The sequence below is a fragment of the Sturnus vulgaris genome, chromosome 9 (genome assembly GCF_052056855.1).
Source record: "Sturnus vulgaris isolate bStuVul1 chromosome 9, bStuVul1.hap1, whole genome shotgun sequence".
Classification (NCBI taxonomy): domain Eukaryota; kingdom Metazoa; phylum Chordata; class Aves; order Passeriformes; family Sturnidae; genus Sturnus; species Sturnus vulgaris.
Window position 1 is genome coordinate 26,755,490 of NC_142251.1, and position 16,007 is coordinate 26,771,496.

Genomic DNA, 16,007 nt, shown 5'->3' on the forward strand with positions numbered 1-16,007 from the left:
ATTAAAGCACCTAATTAGACTGAAGTATTGAAACAGGAGGCAAACCTCAGTGCCACACAAGTCAGCAGATTGTTCCCCTCGTGCCTTGTGTCTTGAGGCTTCACCTATGTAAGGAGTGAAGTGCAGTGTTTGGGTAGGGTAAATTACTGTGTTGGCAGGAGGAATGTTTTGGGAGCTCTTGCTGAACCCTAAATGGCAAATATAAATATATAAATATCTGCTACATGAAACAATCTCCAATGAAAGCACTTGCCCAGCAGGTTTGGTATATGTGTTAGTTGCATGAGGACAGCTCAGTGAGAGGATTTACAGAACTGTGGCACGGGTTCTGCCAAAACTAGAGAAGCCTTGCTGTGTTCTCTGGTGCTGCCCCAAGCTCTGTGCTGTAAATACATCTGTGCAGGGCCAGTCCTGAGGCTGATCAATCCTGGAACAGCATCCCAGACTTGTACTAAATCCATGCCTAGTTCATCTTCAGGACTGCAGCACAGCACTAAATAGTAGAGTGCTCATTTTCTCTCAATAAAAGGAGCCCCTTCTAGAAAAAACAAAACCCTTTGCCAGATAATTATGTCTTTTTGGTTTATCTTTGTGTCCTTTGCCTTCCTTTCTCTGAGTTTATCTTGACTTTCTTTCTTACAGTAGTTCCCATGGCATTAGTCTGCTGTAAATTTAGCTAGGGTTCGTAATTATCTTTGGAAAACACACATGTATAAATAGCTACCAGGAATATCTTATTTGTTTGTTTTCATTACAAAACTCATAAGAGGGACTAGCACTGTCAGTACCACAGACTGATGGGTTTGAGGAAGGCCTCCCTGGAGATAAGCAAAATTTTCCATGTGTGTGTGGAATGAAATAAAGGGCACCTGATGACTTCTATTTATCATTGCAGATCCTTCTGACTAACAGCTGGGCTTTTGCTAGCAAGAAAAAGTCTTACTCAGGGTACTATATTTGTCATTTGGTTGGATTTTGCAACAGTATTAAATATATGTATTTTTTTCATTTCTTTCCTTCGTGGCAATCCATCCAAGATATGGATTCTTTGCTGGTATGAAGGGAAACAATCACACCAGGGCAGAATTTAGCTGCAAGTGTGTAGGTCTCATGTCTGTGTGACAACAAACCTGGTGCCAGCACTCAGGTGGGGCTGTTCTCAAATCTGCTCCCTTCCTCCAGCAAGGATCCCAGTACCTGACACAGGAACAAGCACATTTTAGATACCTGAGAAATGGCATTCAGACACTGCTGGGGACACTGGAGAATCCTCAAGGTCTGGTCCCACCATTAACCTTCTCCACCCAGAGTCACCCCCAAGCAGCAGCCCCCAGCAGCACAGCTCTGGAATTCTGGCAGGGAATGACCCCACTGCCTCCCTGGGCTCATCCCAGTGCCTGGCCGTTCCTTCAGAGAGAAAATCCCTGTGCCCAGGTCCTGACTGCTTTCCCTGGCAGAAAGAGACCATGCCTGGTGCTTTGAGAGCAGGGCAGGGTGATGAATAAAGCAGCAGGGATCATCATTACAAACGTGTTTCCTCTCTGTGTCCCAGGTAAAGGTGAGAGCTTGGAGACGGCTCCTGGGTCACTGTGGAAATGCTCAGCAGCATTTCCAGGTGAGTTTGGATCTCTGTGCACTACAACAATTTCATTAACGTGGCAGTGACTGCAGCTAGAATTGAGCCCTAGGTGAAGTGTCCACATCTTCTTCATCAACGTACTGATGATAAATCAAATCCTGACAACTCTTTCAGCAGATCAGATTTATTGGAATAAAGCAGACAGGGAACCCCCACAGACCCAGCAGTTCATACACACCCCAAATTAACAATAAACACCAAGTCCCATCCTCAGGAACTGCACCTCTTCTCCTTCACCACTTACAAAAAGGGGAGGGAAAGGGAGAAAGTTGAAATTCCACAAGAAGCAACTCCATATACAAGTCATAGTTACAGATAAATCCTGCAGCCCCTTCCTAAACTGAACCAATGTTTAAAGTTTTAAGAACTGCCCCAAGCTTCAAGGCACATCTGCATCAACTGCAAAAGAAAAGGACAGAATGGCTGTGTGTGCTGACTATAAAAAAGTATGTCTGTGTTTGATAGTAAAGAAATAAAAAAGATTTCTCCTTCCTCTTCTATAACCTTTGGAGAGGATGTTAATGACCAGTGGAACTGAAAGTTCTCTGCCTGAGTCCAAGAGCTGTTAATTTTCAGATACATTTTCAAAATAAAAGGCAGGAAAAAAATAAATAGAACAAAGTTTAGTAAGAAAGTTGGTATACCACAATAATTTATAAATAAAAGTAGATATATTTTATATATATATACACATAGACATGACCTGGTATTTAAGGATATACATTGTGTTAAAATAGCCTTGGCCTTTTGTTGCTGCTCAATTAGTTGCAAAATATTAGAATGCATGTATTTGATGCCAAAGCTAATAAATACAGCATAACTTAAAAATAAAGAAACAGATGTGTGGAATAAGAAAAATGTACCCCCCAAAAATTAAATAGGTATTTTTATGTTCCTCTTAAAATAGGCAATGGCTGCATTTTAATGATAGATTTAATTATGCAGTGTCTTTAAATTCATGTAACTTTGCATTATACCTAATAATGTTCCCGTGTGTTTTACAGTATGAGAAAATACCACAAATTCTCTGTGCTTAGTATAGGAAATATTGCAAAAACATAAATGTGTGCAAAGACTGGATACAGAGATTCTAACTGTGATGAAACTCTGGCCTAAATGGTACAGACACAGAATACGTGTTGGATAATATCAAATGGCACTTTATGAGACTTTTTAAAGCAGGAAATTCAAATTTTTCCCCCAAACGTGATCACGGCTTTTGCCTGAGTTTTAAAAAATATTCCTGTATGAAATCTCTGCATGCTGTGACTCACCAGTACGTTACCTACTCTTCTACAGAAGTGAGATTGTGCTCCAGACTCTGGCCTGGTGGAAGTGCATTTTATTTTGCTTTACTGCTTAGTTACAGCTGCTGAGGGTTTGGGGCTTGAAGCACACCCAGGTTGCTGCAGGAGCTGGGATGGAGGAGGGCTGAGCTCTGTTGGATAACATCAAATGGCATTTTAGGAGACATTTGAGCTCTGCTGTCACCACGGGGTGAGGTCCAGCAGCGTGCCCTGGAAATCATTGACGGTGAAGGAGCAGGAGGTGTATTGGATAATAATAAATGGCATTTAATGAGATATTTGAGCTCTGTTGTCACCACGGGGTGAGCTCTGGCCATGCACCCTGGAATTCATTGATGGTGAAGGAGTGGGAGCTCTGTTGGATGACATCAAATGGCACTTTGGGAGACATTTGGGCTCTGCTGTCACCATGGAGCGAGGTCCTGCAGCATGCCCTGGAAATCACTGGCAGTGAACGAGTGGGAACTCTACTGGATAACATCAAATGGCACTTGGTGAGACATTGGAGCTCTGCTATCACCACAGGGCAGGGTTGGGCCGTACACCCTTGAAATCATTGGTGGTGAAGGAGCAGGGGCTCTATTGGATAATATCAAATATTATAGATATATAAAATGAGATATTTTGGCTCTGCTGTCACCACAGGGCGGGGTTTGGCCGCGCACCCTTGAAGTCGCTGATGGTGAAGGAGCAGGAGATCTATTGGATAATATCAGATATTATATATGTATATATATATATATAATGAGATATTTGGGCTCTGCTGTCACCACAGAGCAGGGTTTGGCCGTGCACCCTTGAAATCGTTGGTGGTGAAGGAGCAGGAGCTCTGTTGGATAATATCAAATATTATATATGTGTATATATATATATATATATATAAAATGAGATATTTTGGCTCTGCTGTCACCACAGGGCGGGGTTTGGGCGCGCACCCTTGAAGTCGCTGACGGTGAAGGAGCGGGAGCGCCGGCGGAGCGGGGCGCGGGCGGGGGCCCTGCCCTGCAGCATTCCCAGGTAGGGAGCAGACCTCAGGAAGCGAGGGTAGCTGTCCTGCTCCATCAGCCTGTACACCGTGCTCTGTGCCGCCTCGAAGGTGCTGCGACCCGGCTGCCCCATGCTCTGGCTTGTGACCTCCTTGGTGTGAAAGTCCAAATTCACCTGGAGGAGGAGGGAAAGCGAGTTTGTTTATTGTGCATTCATGGATTTCCTGTGTTATTATCCACAGCACTGATACTGATTGCTGAAAGACTTTTCTGATAAGAGTGATGCCTCAAGTTTTATCTTTCATCTTTTCCAGATTCTGCACTGCATTGGGGTGTGGCTCTGAACTTCATATAAAGTGTTACAAGTTCTTCTCACAGCTCAGGCACACAAAACAATCCTTTGCCAGCCCCACAACCAAGGACACCGCTGCAGCTTCAGCCCCAAAAAGTGCAAACAACAGCGAATTGAGGAGAGAATCTGGGAGGATGGGACTGCAGAACCTGGAGCTGGGATTGGACAATGAACCCCAAGATGGAAATGCACCAAAACTTATAAAAGTGTGAGAACTTGGGACTCTGAGTCCATCTTGGGTGTAGCCACACCTGGGCTCTTGTAACTGCCCAAGGTGAATCCTTTGAAGGGTTTTTAATAAATCCCTGCTTTATTCCTTTAACTCTGCCCAGCCTCTGTTCCAGGGAGCCTCTCCAGGCATCAAGAGGACCTCGAATCCCCCATCCAACAGGATATTTACAGCACGGAATTCGTGCATTCACCTTCAGTGCTGGCTCTCAGAAAGTCTCCACAAATGTATCCTTTACCATGGAAAACTGGTGAAACAGAAGATAAACTCTGATGTTTGACTAGAAGTAATTTTCTAACAGTGATCCCTGTATAGTTGCAGCTTCCCAGCTTTGCAATACCAGACTATTATGGATCTCCCCTGCTCTCATGTAGGATTAAATTAGAACTTCTTCTAATGAGATGACATTAGTGAATAGCTAAAAATTTCTGGTTTCTGTGTAGTCTGGGTAATAGGAAGGTGAGAAAATTCTAGTTTGGTTTTTTTTTTTTTCAATTTAAATGGATCTCTGGAGGCTCTAGATTGGAAAAGCATATCAAAATGACTATTTACTCCATGTGCTGCTGCATTCACCCTGGGAAATACTTAATAGTATAAGAATTTTAATTAAGTGACAGGCACCAATTCAAGCACATTATTTTGAAAAATAAGATAGAATACATATAAAAAATTGTTGACCCAGTCAAAAAGTGACTTTTATAATGTTTTTCTTTTCCTTCCTGAGAGCTGCCTGTCATTTCCATACAACTAGTTGGGAAAAACAGCCTAGATATAAGAGCTGTAGGGTGATGAGAGAAGGTTCCACTCATGCGAAATGTTATGTTCCCACTGAACTGTAGGCTCAGAAATTTGTGTGTAAAAGAGTTCTGCTGGACAAGGAGTCAGAGGAGAGGTGCAAGCTCCGGAGCTGTGTGGTCTCAGCTGGATCCAAGGCAGAAGTCACACCAAAGCCAAGTGCCCAAGGTGAGCCACAGCCCCCCTGCTGCCTGCACCAAACTCAGGAGTGGCAGAGAAAGAAATTGTTCTGTTACCATGTCCCCTCCTCAGCTTTCTCCTGCTCATCTCTTTTCTTCCATCAGTCCCCAGCACTGACAGTGTCAGCACTTGTTATCTGCCCAGGGCTGCTTCCCCCCAAAGGCACCCAGCAGGGACAGGAATGAAAGGGGACCTAAGCCCTTAAAAGTGGGAATTGCCTAGGAAAAGCAGATCTGAATACTAATGCAAGCTATGGGAATTGCAGTGGAAACTGCACCACTTTGCAATCCTTCCACTTAAGATGAGAATTGCACCTTTTTCACCCTCACTACAAGGAAGCAGAAGTTGGTGTTTAACTTCTGCTATTCTGGCAAATTAAGAAGAATACAGCTGTTGGCAAGCGACATATTTGATCTGTTCAAATGTGATAGAATTACAGCAAAATGTAAGCACAAAATACCTATTCAAGAGGATGATTTCACAGACAAGTTGATATTCTCTCAACCTGTGCATCTCCTTCTTAGGGCAGGCAAAAAAATATTTATTTTGTTCATTTGTGAATTCTTTTTAATGCACTTCAGTAAAATGAAGAAGTTGGAAATACGAAAACTTTTTTCATTCTTGGGATACTAAAAAAAGCTCTCAGTGTTGGTGAGGATTGTCATATCAACACCATTTTGTGCTGGCAGTAACACACCAAGGATATACAATTGGGGGTGGAGGGGTGGAAAAGGGAGAGGGAGTCAATCAGGACAGGGCCCTGCTCCTTCCAGAATTCTGACTTTTATGGAATTCTTCTAATGCCAGGGGACTGCAGGATTAGCTCTTGAAGCATTTCTTAAAAGCAGATTTCAGCAGATGCAGTTGTGTCAGTCAGACACTGTGTATAATGAGGAAGGTCTTTACCTCTTTTGGAGCATCTTTCTGTATGAATGTCTCAAAAATGGTCTTGGCTTTTGGCAGGAGTTCATGTGCACTTTTGCTTTTCTTGTAATCCTCGCAGGCTATCCAGAACTCGATGTTCTCCTCGCTGAACTCAGTTTTCAGAAACTTTGTGAAGGCATCCAGCCCAGCTACAAAAGGGAAAGTTGAATTCCATGAAAAAACATTTCCTTATCAGACAGTTACTCTTTCAAAGACTTTCTGCAAGGTAATAAAGTATGTTTTGCTCCCTTGGAATATTATCACGTTACAGGTTATTATCTTAAAATACATAAGTGTTTTAAAATAAGTGCAATTTCTCCATTGTGATCCTGCAAATCTCATTACAGAATTCTCAGCATCAGTAAAAAATGGTACCAAGGTCTCATAAATTTAGAAAAAACATTAAGGAAAACATGTGGGATCTGTGGAAGTGGTGGACTTCATTCCAGCTGAATATGAATTTAGGTAGATCAAAAGGCTATTTGACTCTTTGCTCATAAGTAAACTATTCTTCAGAAGCAATTTAAAATGGATGCCTTTCAGCATCTCCATCATTTGCTTTATGCTGCTGTTGTTGTGCTGAGGATATTTTCTTTCCCGAGCACACTTTATCTGTGGAAGCAGTGCACTTGTGGGGATGTGAACTGCTCGAGGAGCAGATCTGAAAAGCACACAGTGTCCAGCACTGTAGCTCACACATCCCAAATGAAGGCAGGAACATATTTGTGCATTTGATAATTGTGGGAGCAGCAGGGCCTCCCACATGATGTCCAGCTTGGATCCAGTCACTGCCTTAGAAACAAACTCTGTCAGGAGTAACAAAGTCTTTTCTTAACTACATGGCACATATGCAGCCAGGAATATCTGAGCAATATTCAGATTAAATGCTCCTGTTTACTGAAGGGGCTCTTTGCTGTCTGTTGTATTACTTTGTTCAATAAAACACCAAACTCAAATACTATTTTAAACTATTTTCACAAGTTGACAGCAAGCTATAGCCTAAGAAAAGGAGAGCAGGAGGCACATGCTGCTATAAATGATCCATCATGCCTAGTTTAGGTAACTGCCACATCTATTTAAGGCCATAACTGGATTTTATCATTTTCCATCCTTTACCATTAGCTTTCCATCCTAACAGTCTGCATGGAGAGAGAAAAAACTACTGACCTTTCTCAGAAAGCAGCTTGTCAAAAGACTCTCCCCATTTCACTGCTTCTTCAGGAGACACACTGCTTGAGAAACAGAAAGGAGGTTGAAGGATTGTTCATGCTGTACATTTAGGAAGCTGTGACACTCATCACCTGGGGCTCAGGACTGTTTCACAAAACCTTTGTGAAATGATCACCTCACTAAGGGAGATCATTCCCTTAGGGACTTCGGGAACATTTCCTTTAACTCTTTCCTGACATTTTTCCCTGCAGAGTTAAAGTTCTTTTCTCTTTTTATAAAAAAAGTCAGAGCAGAGGTTTTTTAGCTGTGGTATTTGTGTTGCCCTACTGATCTTTGAGGGAATTGAGATCATGTAGCACGGTAAAAGTCACAAAGGAAGCAGGTCTTGTCAGCTATTTAAACCTGAGATACTCATACAGAGATGTGGTTTTGAATGTGCTCACTCTGAGGCTGTTACCACAGTCTGCTTTTAATGAAATATGCAGAATTCTATAGCCCGGAGACAAAATTGTAGCGATATGGTTTAGGTGTCAGTCTTGCAGGGCAGTAGCACATGTAGTCTGGTTTGTCTACCACAGACATTTCCAAGGCCATGTTGTTCTGTGCCTCATGTATAAAACTCCTCGTGTTCTTCATCAGGCATGTCAAGCTGCACGTGTTTCACTTTGATTTCAAAGAATCTGCCCTAGGAAACAGCAAAGAAGAGGGGGGGAAAAGCAATTTTTCTCAGTTACTCTGTGGATATGAATGCTTAGAACCATTTTCATTCCAGGGCAAACCACAGGACACTGAAAGTATCAATAAGTGACTGGTCCAGGTTTAGCTGGTCAGATCAACTTCTCGTGGACTGAACATGTCTGGAATGTGATCCCACTTCCTCATCAAGGCTTGCTGTCCTGTTGCCTGATTTACATACCTTGGGGTCCCTTGGCAAAACCTATAGGCACATGAAGTTTAGATGAAAGGAAATTCCAATCTCTTTGGGATGGAATTTAAGCCAGCAATGACCATGGTTTTGCACAAAACTCAAAAGGAGGAATTTTTTTCTTTTTTTCCCCAATTTTGATAGGTGTCACATGTTTCGTAGCTGAAGTCATTGCTTGCAGGAATGAAAATTTTGACTAGGGAGAGGAAAAGAGTTTGTGAGGAGAGGTACAAATGCTGGAGAAATGGAATTCAGGAAAGCAGGAGGATTCTGGAGGCAGGGAAAATGAGACCTCACTCCCTTAGAGAGTTCATTAGTTATGAGAATGACAAAAATTCCTGTACCTACAGAAATTAATTTGGTCATAGTGAAAGATAAAGCTTTATGACTTCAGAGCACACAGTCCACAAAGGCATGGGATGCTGGAGAGGATCTTTGCTGGGTTTGGAAACTCCTGCTGTGAGTTTCTGGTTTTCCTTCAGAATCTGCAACAACCCAGGAGCCCCAGAGACCCCCACAGCTGAGTGCAGCAGTGAGCTTGTGCAATAAGAGACAGAAACCAAGACTTGTTCAGCTTTGCCACTTTCTAAATATGAGAAGAGACTAATTTAAACATCTAAACTAAAAATTAACTTTTAAACTAACAGATTAATTAACTGTTGCCCCAATTTCCATCTGCAGTGTTTCATTAAATTCTCTTTCTACTTCTTTTAGTAACTCTGTGTGAAAAATGGAAATCATGAAAGATAAGCAAATCACTTTAAAAATGTCAAACTATTATCTCACTTTATTATATGAAAAAGAGTAAAATTTTGGGGTTTTTTTTTCCAATTTTGACAAATGTAATTGTCACTTTAATCCAAATATAAAGACCAGCAAGAAAGAAAGGTGGAAAGATGGTACATTTTTATAGGCCATGGTGGTGTAGAATTCTACATATTCCTTCTTCTCATTCAGGACCTACAAATGCAATTCTTAGTATGTCAGTGAGATCTTGCTACCCCATTGAAGTGAGGAATTAAACTCTTATGGAAGCCAGTAAACCCAAGATTGTGCCCTGCATCTTTATGGCAAATACTGGGACAATACTAACAGAGTGTTTGAATTTTGGAGACAAGAGTGTTCAACCAATTCCTGCAGTTACTGAGGAGCTCTGCATTCAGTATTTAACACATCTGTTAAATGTGTGTTAAATGCTGAACGAGGCATTTGTACATCACACAAGTCTTTGGAAAAGCTGCTTTGCCAGGAGCTGTATGGTTTTCCTGCAAGCTGCATTTCTGAGTTGGTTATTGCTCTGTGCAGTCATTATTGCTCTGTGCAGTCATTATTGCTCTACTCAGTCCCACCAAGGCTCCTGGCACAAGGTTTAAACCTCTCTGCAAGTGTTTGGGGACCAGTGGTGAGGAGACCCTGCTGATCACCTCGGTGCACACCAGGCACTTCTGCAGTGTTTGCCTGCTTGGGGTGCACTGAGAACTTCCCAAAGTGTGACTCTGCCCAGTCTGGGTGCACACACAGCTCCAGGAAACATCCTGAGCCACACAGGTAAGGAACCCCCAGCCCACACTGCCTTTTACAGTGTTTACCTTGCTGCTTTTGGCAAGTTCCCAGGTTTGCCAAGGTGATCCTCCTCATGGAACTCAGGTTTCTGCAGGAGCAGGCTCAGCCTGTTTCTCTTCTGCTTGGTTCTATGACAGAATTTGAGAAACTTTTCAAGAAACATTGAAGAAAGTTGGTTTTTCTCTCTGAAGCACTCTCTGCTTCTGCATTATAGATGTCCCTATTTTCACTTACAGTAATGTTGGTGTCACTTCTCCTACATATATTATTCACATTAATGGCTTTTTCTGCATAGCTTAGCACAAATTTACATATGAAGCACTGGCAAAGAAAAATCGAAACCCTTTCATTTTCAGCATCCTTTTAATTTATTTCAAAAACGAAGGGGCCAAACTTCCCATTAGAGAACATAAACAGTTGGCTCAGCGTCTTCTACTTTTAATGTTTCTCAAAGAAAAAAGGAAGTATTGCTTCCTGTCATTCGAAATGTTTTGAAAAAAAGCTTTCCCGGATCATATTCATGCTTTAGAAAACCATTTCTCAGAACTTCTTGAAACCTCTCTTTCTTAGTAGTTTCAGATCATTAATTTGATTTGTTTCTTGACCTCAAAAAAAAACAAAAAAAAAAACAAACCCCAAAACAAGAGTTTTTTGAGATAAGTCTTCTTAAAGAGTTTCTATTTTGCACATACAATTTCTAGCATTGCAGTTCAGGAGTTCTCTCCCACATGTCCACAATGAAATCAGCTGTGCCCTCAATTCAGAATTCTCCAGGCAGACAGAACGCTCAGAGGGTCGGTGTGACCCCAGCACTTACCCAGCCTTGCCTGCCTTCTGTGGCTCTTCCTTCATCACTGCCTTCTTGTAATAGCCTTTGTCCTTGGGAGCAGAAATGTTCAGTTGGGGGAATAAAAGAAGTGGGTTCTCCATCTTGCTTCCCTGAGCAAGGTTCCCTGGGCTCGCTGGCCCCGGCGTGTGCTGGCCCAGGCTCTCACATGCTGCAGCTGCCCTGGCCAGCCCAGCCTGTGCCCAGAGCAGGAGGTGGCTCTGTTAGTGGCCACTGCAGCTGTGCCAGGCTCTGGGGGCAGCTGTGGCTGTGCCCTCGTCACTTGGGGAAGTGACACTGCAGCTCCAAACCACAGCCCTGAGCGCGGCTGCTCAGCCCAGCTCAGCTCAGCCCAGCTCAGCTCCTGCTGCCTGTGGTGACACCAGCCTGTGCTCCCAAACACCTGCACATGCCCTGAAATTCCCCTGGATGACAATAATGTCACACGGAACGACACACAGCCTCATCTTCAGCTCCCAGAGCCATCCCGGGCTCCCTCAGCTGCCTGTGCAGCCCCGGTGCCATGGGCAGGACACAGCTCCATCCACTGCCAGCCTCTCCCCCAGGCTTTGCCTGATCAACCGTCCTGCAAGCAGATATTTCAGTTTTTACTCCATCCTTCAGAAATGACAACCACTCATTTCTAGTTCCCAGTTTGTCCACTAAATGCTCCCTCTTTCACTTCTCTGTCTGTGGATTCATTTTTATTGCAATCTCCCACCCAGGATAGAAAGTCTTTATAACAGATGGAAAGTCTGAACTAAAGATAGAAAGGCTTTAGTTCAGAAAAAAAAAAAATCTGTGTTTTTTAAAAGTTTTATTTTGTTACTAAATAACCCCAAACTTCTCATTTCAGTTTGCATAAGGTAAAAAATGTATTAATCTTTGAGGCTGATCAGCACAAATTATCTTCACATACCAGTCTGATGCCAGTTGTTTCTTGGGTTTAAGTTCAATTTCTTTTGGAGGTGTCATAGGAACAATGCATCTAATAAAGAAACATCTTCAGTGCTAGCTGAATGAGGTACTGGAAAGGGTTAAAATTAATGCAGTAGTTAATTGGTTAAGAATTAAATAGTTCTCATGTTTTTAATGGCAGTGTCTCGTTTTGATTTCTCAGGTAGGACACCGAGCTTTGAGGAGAAGACATGACCTCATTACCTGCCATAATTGTGTTGTGGTTTATTTACATAGGTAGTTCTGGTGAGAACTTTTCCTTGTGGAGCTGGGGAGCACAGGAATGGGAGATACTAATATTCAAGGAAATTTAAAAAAAAACCCAACTCTGCTAGGAATCCAAATTTGGGAAACATTAAAAGAAGAAAAAGATGTTATCTATCATGATTAAATTTTTTTAGGAGTGAAAAACTGAAAAATTCTCATGTGTTATATGTGTGATAAAATTTTAAAATCAGACTGAATGGGAAACTGCACAAGTGCCTTTTGTAACCCAAGGGACTTCAGAAGCAGGCTTACAGTTTAAACCTCATTTTCAATTTCAGAGAAGGCTTATGCATCATATCATGCATGTTTTAAACTGGCTTGAACTGCAGCTGTGTTTAATAATTTATTCTGCCTTTTACATATAAGTAAATAAATATAGACTCAATGATTTTATTTCACTTTTCTGCAATAGTGGTGGTCACATGAGCTTTTTTTAGCTGTTATGTGTATAAAATACATAATTTTGTTACCTGCTAATTTCGGCTCCCAGAAAACATTTTTAATTGTAGCCTCCACAGTCCGTCTAAGTGGATTTAAGAAGGATTTGGAGCATGGAGTATAATTCAGAAGTGAAAGATGAGTGGCCACTCAGGCAGCTCTGGATGGGGATGAGCAGCTGTGTCCCCTCTCCCAGCCCCACCAGCCATGCTCGGAAGGTCCAGCTCACTTTTCAATCGCCCCACATGGGTTTTATGCCTTAGACATTGGAATTATTCCTGTTCCACACTGCAGCAATCGTGCCAGTCCTGCTCTGCACCTCCTGAGAATTCACTTGGAAATCTGGAGGAGTGTGGAGAGGGAGGGAATAATCACAAACAATCTTTCCCCGAGGCACACACACTTTTTTTTTTTTTTTTTCTTCTCCATTAATAGAAAGCCAATATTAAATCTAGGCCACAAAGTAGCCAAATTGCCTCCAAGTCAGTCTGTGTTTTGTCAGCACTGTTGCTGGTGCTAATGAGCATCTCTGTTTTGCACGGAAGGCTACAGTAGTTATAGCAACAGGATTTATTAATGACCCTGGAAATGCTTCTGGGCCATTTTGGGTGCTGCAAGATGACGATAGAGGAAAATGAATAAGTTATTTTAAAACCAGAAAAAGCAGACCCAGAATATTATGTTGATGACATGACTAGAGATCTAGAAAGCTCTAAAAAACTTTGTGATGAGAACCAAATGTCCTGATTCCCAACTGTTTCACTGAGACGTATTCACAGATCTGTGGGGAAGGATGCTGCTAATTTTTAGTCCCTGAAATCAAGATTCTCTCTGAAATGTGAGAACAATATTGAGTTGATGTTCTGTTACTTGTAGAAATATATTTTTCAATGGTTAGATGAATACTAAATGTATTTTCATGTGGCACAAAAGTAGAATTGGATAGAGCATAGACTTCACTGAAGAGCATGGGCTGAAAACATGGATTTCCATATTTCTTTTTCATGCAAACACCTTTGAAGACTTGAAAATTAAAATTACGTGTTTCGAATGAATTCGGTTTTAATTAACAATTCTGCTCTTCTGACCAATTTATCACTCCTCAATATTTATGTTGTTTATCCCTCATTGAAAATATAAAACAATTGGAAATATTGAAATTTAAATATGTTTCCTCATTGGAAATGACAATTGGACCTAAAATTTAATAATAATTTAATCCAAGTTATGACTGGGTTTATTTAATCTCTTCCCCACGGAGCAAATCCAGAAGGAAAAGAGTTTACTTGGAAATGTCTCGTAGAGGAGCCTGCTGTCTGCTATTCCAGGGAATTGGTTTGGTGGTGCCCTTCAAGGATGCATCAGCTCATTGCACACAGCTCTCCTTGGAAAACCCTCCTTTGTTGCTGCTGTTTAAAAGGAAGGAAACGAAACTGCGTTGTTTCAGATAATGCAACGCAATAATGATGATAGTCAGATAATGACAGCAGGAACACGACGCTTCGTTTTGGGGTCTGCCAGCCAGGCAGTGCTAAAGGAATTCCGAAACTCCAGGCTTGGGAATCCCGGTGGCTTCATCGGAATTTGTGCTGGGGGAAGCACAAATTTACACCCGTGCGGAGCTGAGCGAATTGATGGGGTCCCGGGAGAGGTCGGGACACCAAAATTGTCCTGAAAGCCTCGCCTTCCTCGCTCACAGCGCTCCTTCAAAATGCGGGTTTTTCAGCCTGCTATTCACAGGAAACGCTGGAGGCGGGAATGTTCTCCAAGCCCTGCCCAAAATATCCTTCCCACTGGGGTTCTGCGCTGCTGGATTTATTTCTGTCTTGCAGGAACCCAGAAGGACTCCTCACATGACCACCCTGTCTTGGGGGTTTTTTTGTGTTTTTTTGGTTTTTTGTTTTTTAAGAGAGAGATTTTATCAACCCATGGCAATGGAGCAAACAGCAGAAAATATTGGGCTGAGAGTTTTCTGGTCCTCTTGGTCCTCCTAATCCACCGCCTGTTAACCATAAAATCAAATTCCCTGCAGCACACAGGGGAATAAAATCTGTGTTGCACCAGGGCTGAGACTGCTGTCACTGATCCACTGAGTGGTTTAAGCAGAGCCAATGTGCTTAATGCCAGGCATGTCCTTACTCTGCTTTTCCAGGCAGAAAAAAATAGAAAATATTTTTATTCTATATTTTATCTAGATATATTGTATTTATAGAATAGAAAAAAATGTAGGAATATCTTGGGATGCTGAGCTACCAGGGCAGGCATTGCCAAACCTCCACAGTGCTTCTGTAATTTTTTTTTCCAAAAAATATTATGGTAAATATAATATTATAATACATTTTAATATAGTAAAATGGATATACTTTTACTATATTTTATTGTTACTTCTTTCTGATAACACTTTGTTCTCTCGTCCTGATTTAGCTGAGGCAAATAGTCCTAGGGCTTACAAAGAGGTACAGTGCATTTCCCGTCAGAGCAGTAAAAAATTGGTGCCCAAAAAATTTGAAAATATATAGCTACATTTTCATGTGAATATGTAAATATATTATCTCCAAAGTCTGTCAAAAGAAGACAGCATCTGAAGATATAAAAGCTACATGTCACTCTGATTTTTCTCTTCAGTAATTACCCAAAGATGTTCATCACGAAAATTAGGTAAAAATAATAATGTTACATCACATTTCAGTGCACTCTTCAGAATGACTGAGAAATTTCCCAGGAAGATTCAACTGATGTTTGAAGATTGAAAAAAGCTGTATTCTACAGTGCAAGCTGAGACAGTTTTATTTCCTAGATTAAGAAAGTTTTGCAGTAGTAGTTTTCTTTTCCTTCTCAAAAAATGTAGAAATTTAATGAGGAGTTTGGCTTCGAGGCAGGGACACTCCTCGTTCAGTCTTTACCAATCTGTCATAGTCTCTCTTCCTCTTTGCTAATACCAGAATTTCCAACAAAAGCCTTCTGTCACCAGGCATCACTCAGGGTACTCATCTTTCCCAAATCTGCCACCCAATTTCTTCAGATTTGCAGGAACCCTCAAGAAAACTTGCTGGTTACCCAACCCAGGGAGAGGCTGTGAGTCCTGGAGAGCCTTCAGGGAAGCTTCAGGCACAGCAGAGAATTTGCTCCAGTGGAGTCCTTGTGGGAGTGTTTAATTCCAGTCATGCAAGAAATCTTCTGTGATTCATTCGTGGTGTTGTGTTGGAGACTCTGTGATCTTTATCTGTTTTGGGACCCAGCAGATGTGAGCAGCAGCAGCAGGAACCACTGAACCCATCCTTCATTCTGCACTCCAGGCAGCAGGATGGATTTTATGGATTCCTCACTGTCACCCGTGCTGGCATGACCGTGACAGAAGACCTTGATATTTGGGCACTATCCATTCCTGGAATTTTTTCAGGCTTGGAGCCTGAGTCACGGCGAGCTTCATGATTATTTGATGGTGGGTT

The 16,007-nt window shown here is 41.9% G+C and overlaps 1 protein-coding gene across 2 annotated transcripts; it reads right to left on the reverse strand.

Moving 5' to 3' along the window:
* Positions 1-1,747: 1,747 nt before the first annotated feature.
* RGS18 (regulator of G protein signaling 18) lies at positions 1,748-11,151 on the reverse strand. 2 transcript variants are annotated; one of them, XM_014884311.2, is made up of 5 exons: positions 10,888-11,151; positions 10,097-10,198; positions 7,580-7,644; positions 6,395-6,561; positions 1,748-4,107 (listed from the first exon to the last, which is right to left on the reverse strand). In XM_014884311.2, the coding sequence occupies exons 1-5, from the start codon at positions 10,998-11,000 to the stop codon at positions 3,853-3,855; spliced, it is 702 nt and encodes a 233-aa protein (XP_014739797.1). In that variant the 5' UTR covers positions 11,001-11,151; the 3' UTR covers positions 1,748-3,852. The 2 variants fall into 2 exon arrangements, with proteins under 2 accessions (XP_014739797.1, XP_014739798.1); XM_014884312.2 differs by having other exon boundaries at positions 7,580-7,641; positions 10,888-11,149.
* Positions 11,152-16,007: the final 4,856 nt, after the last annotated feature.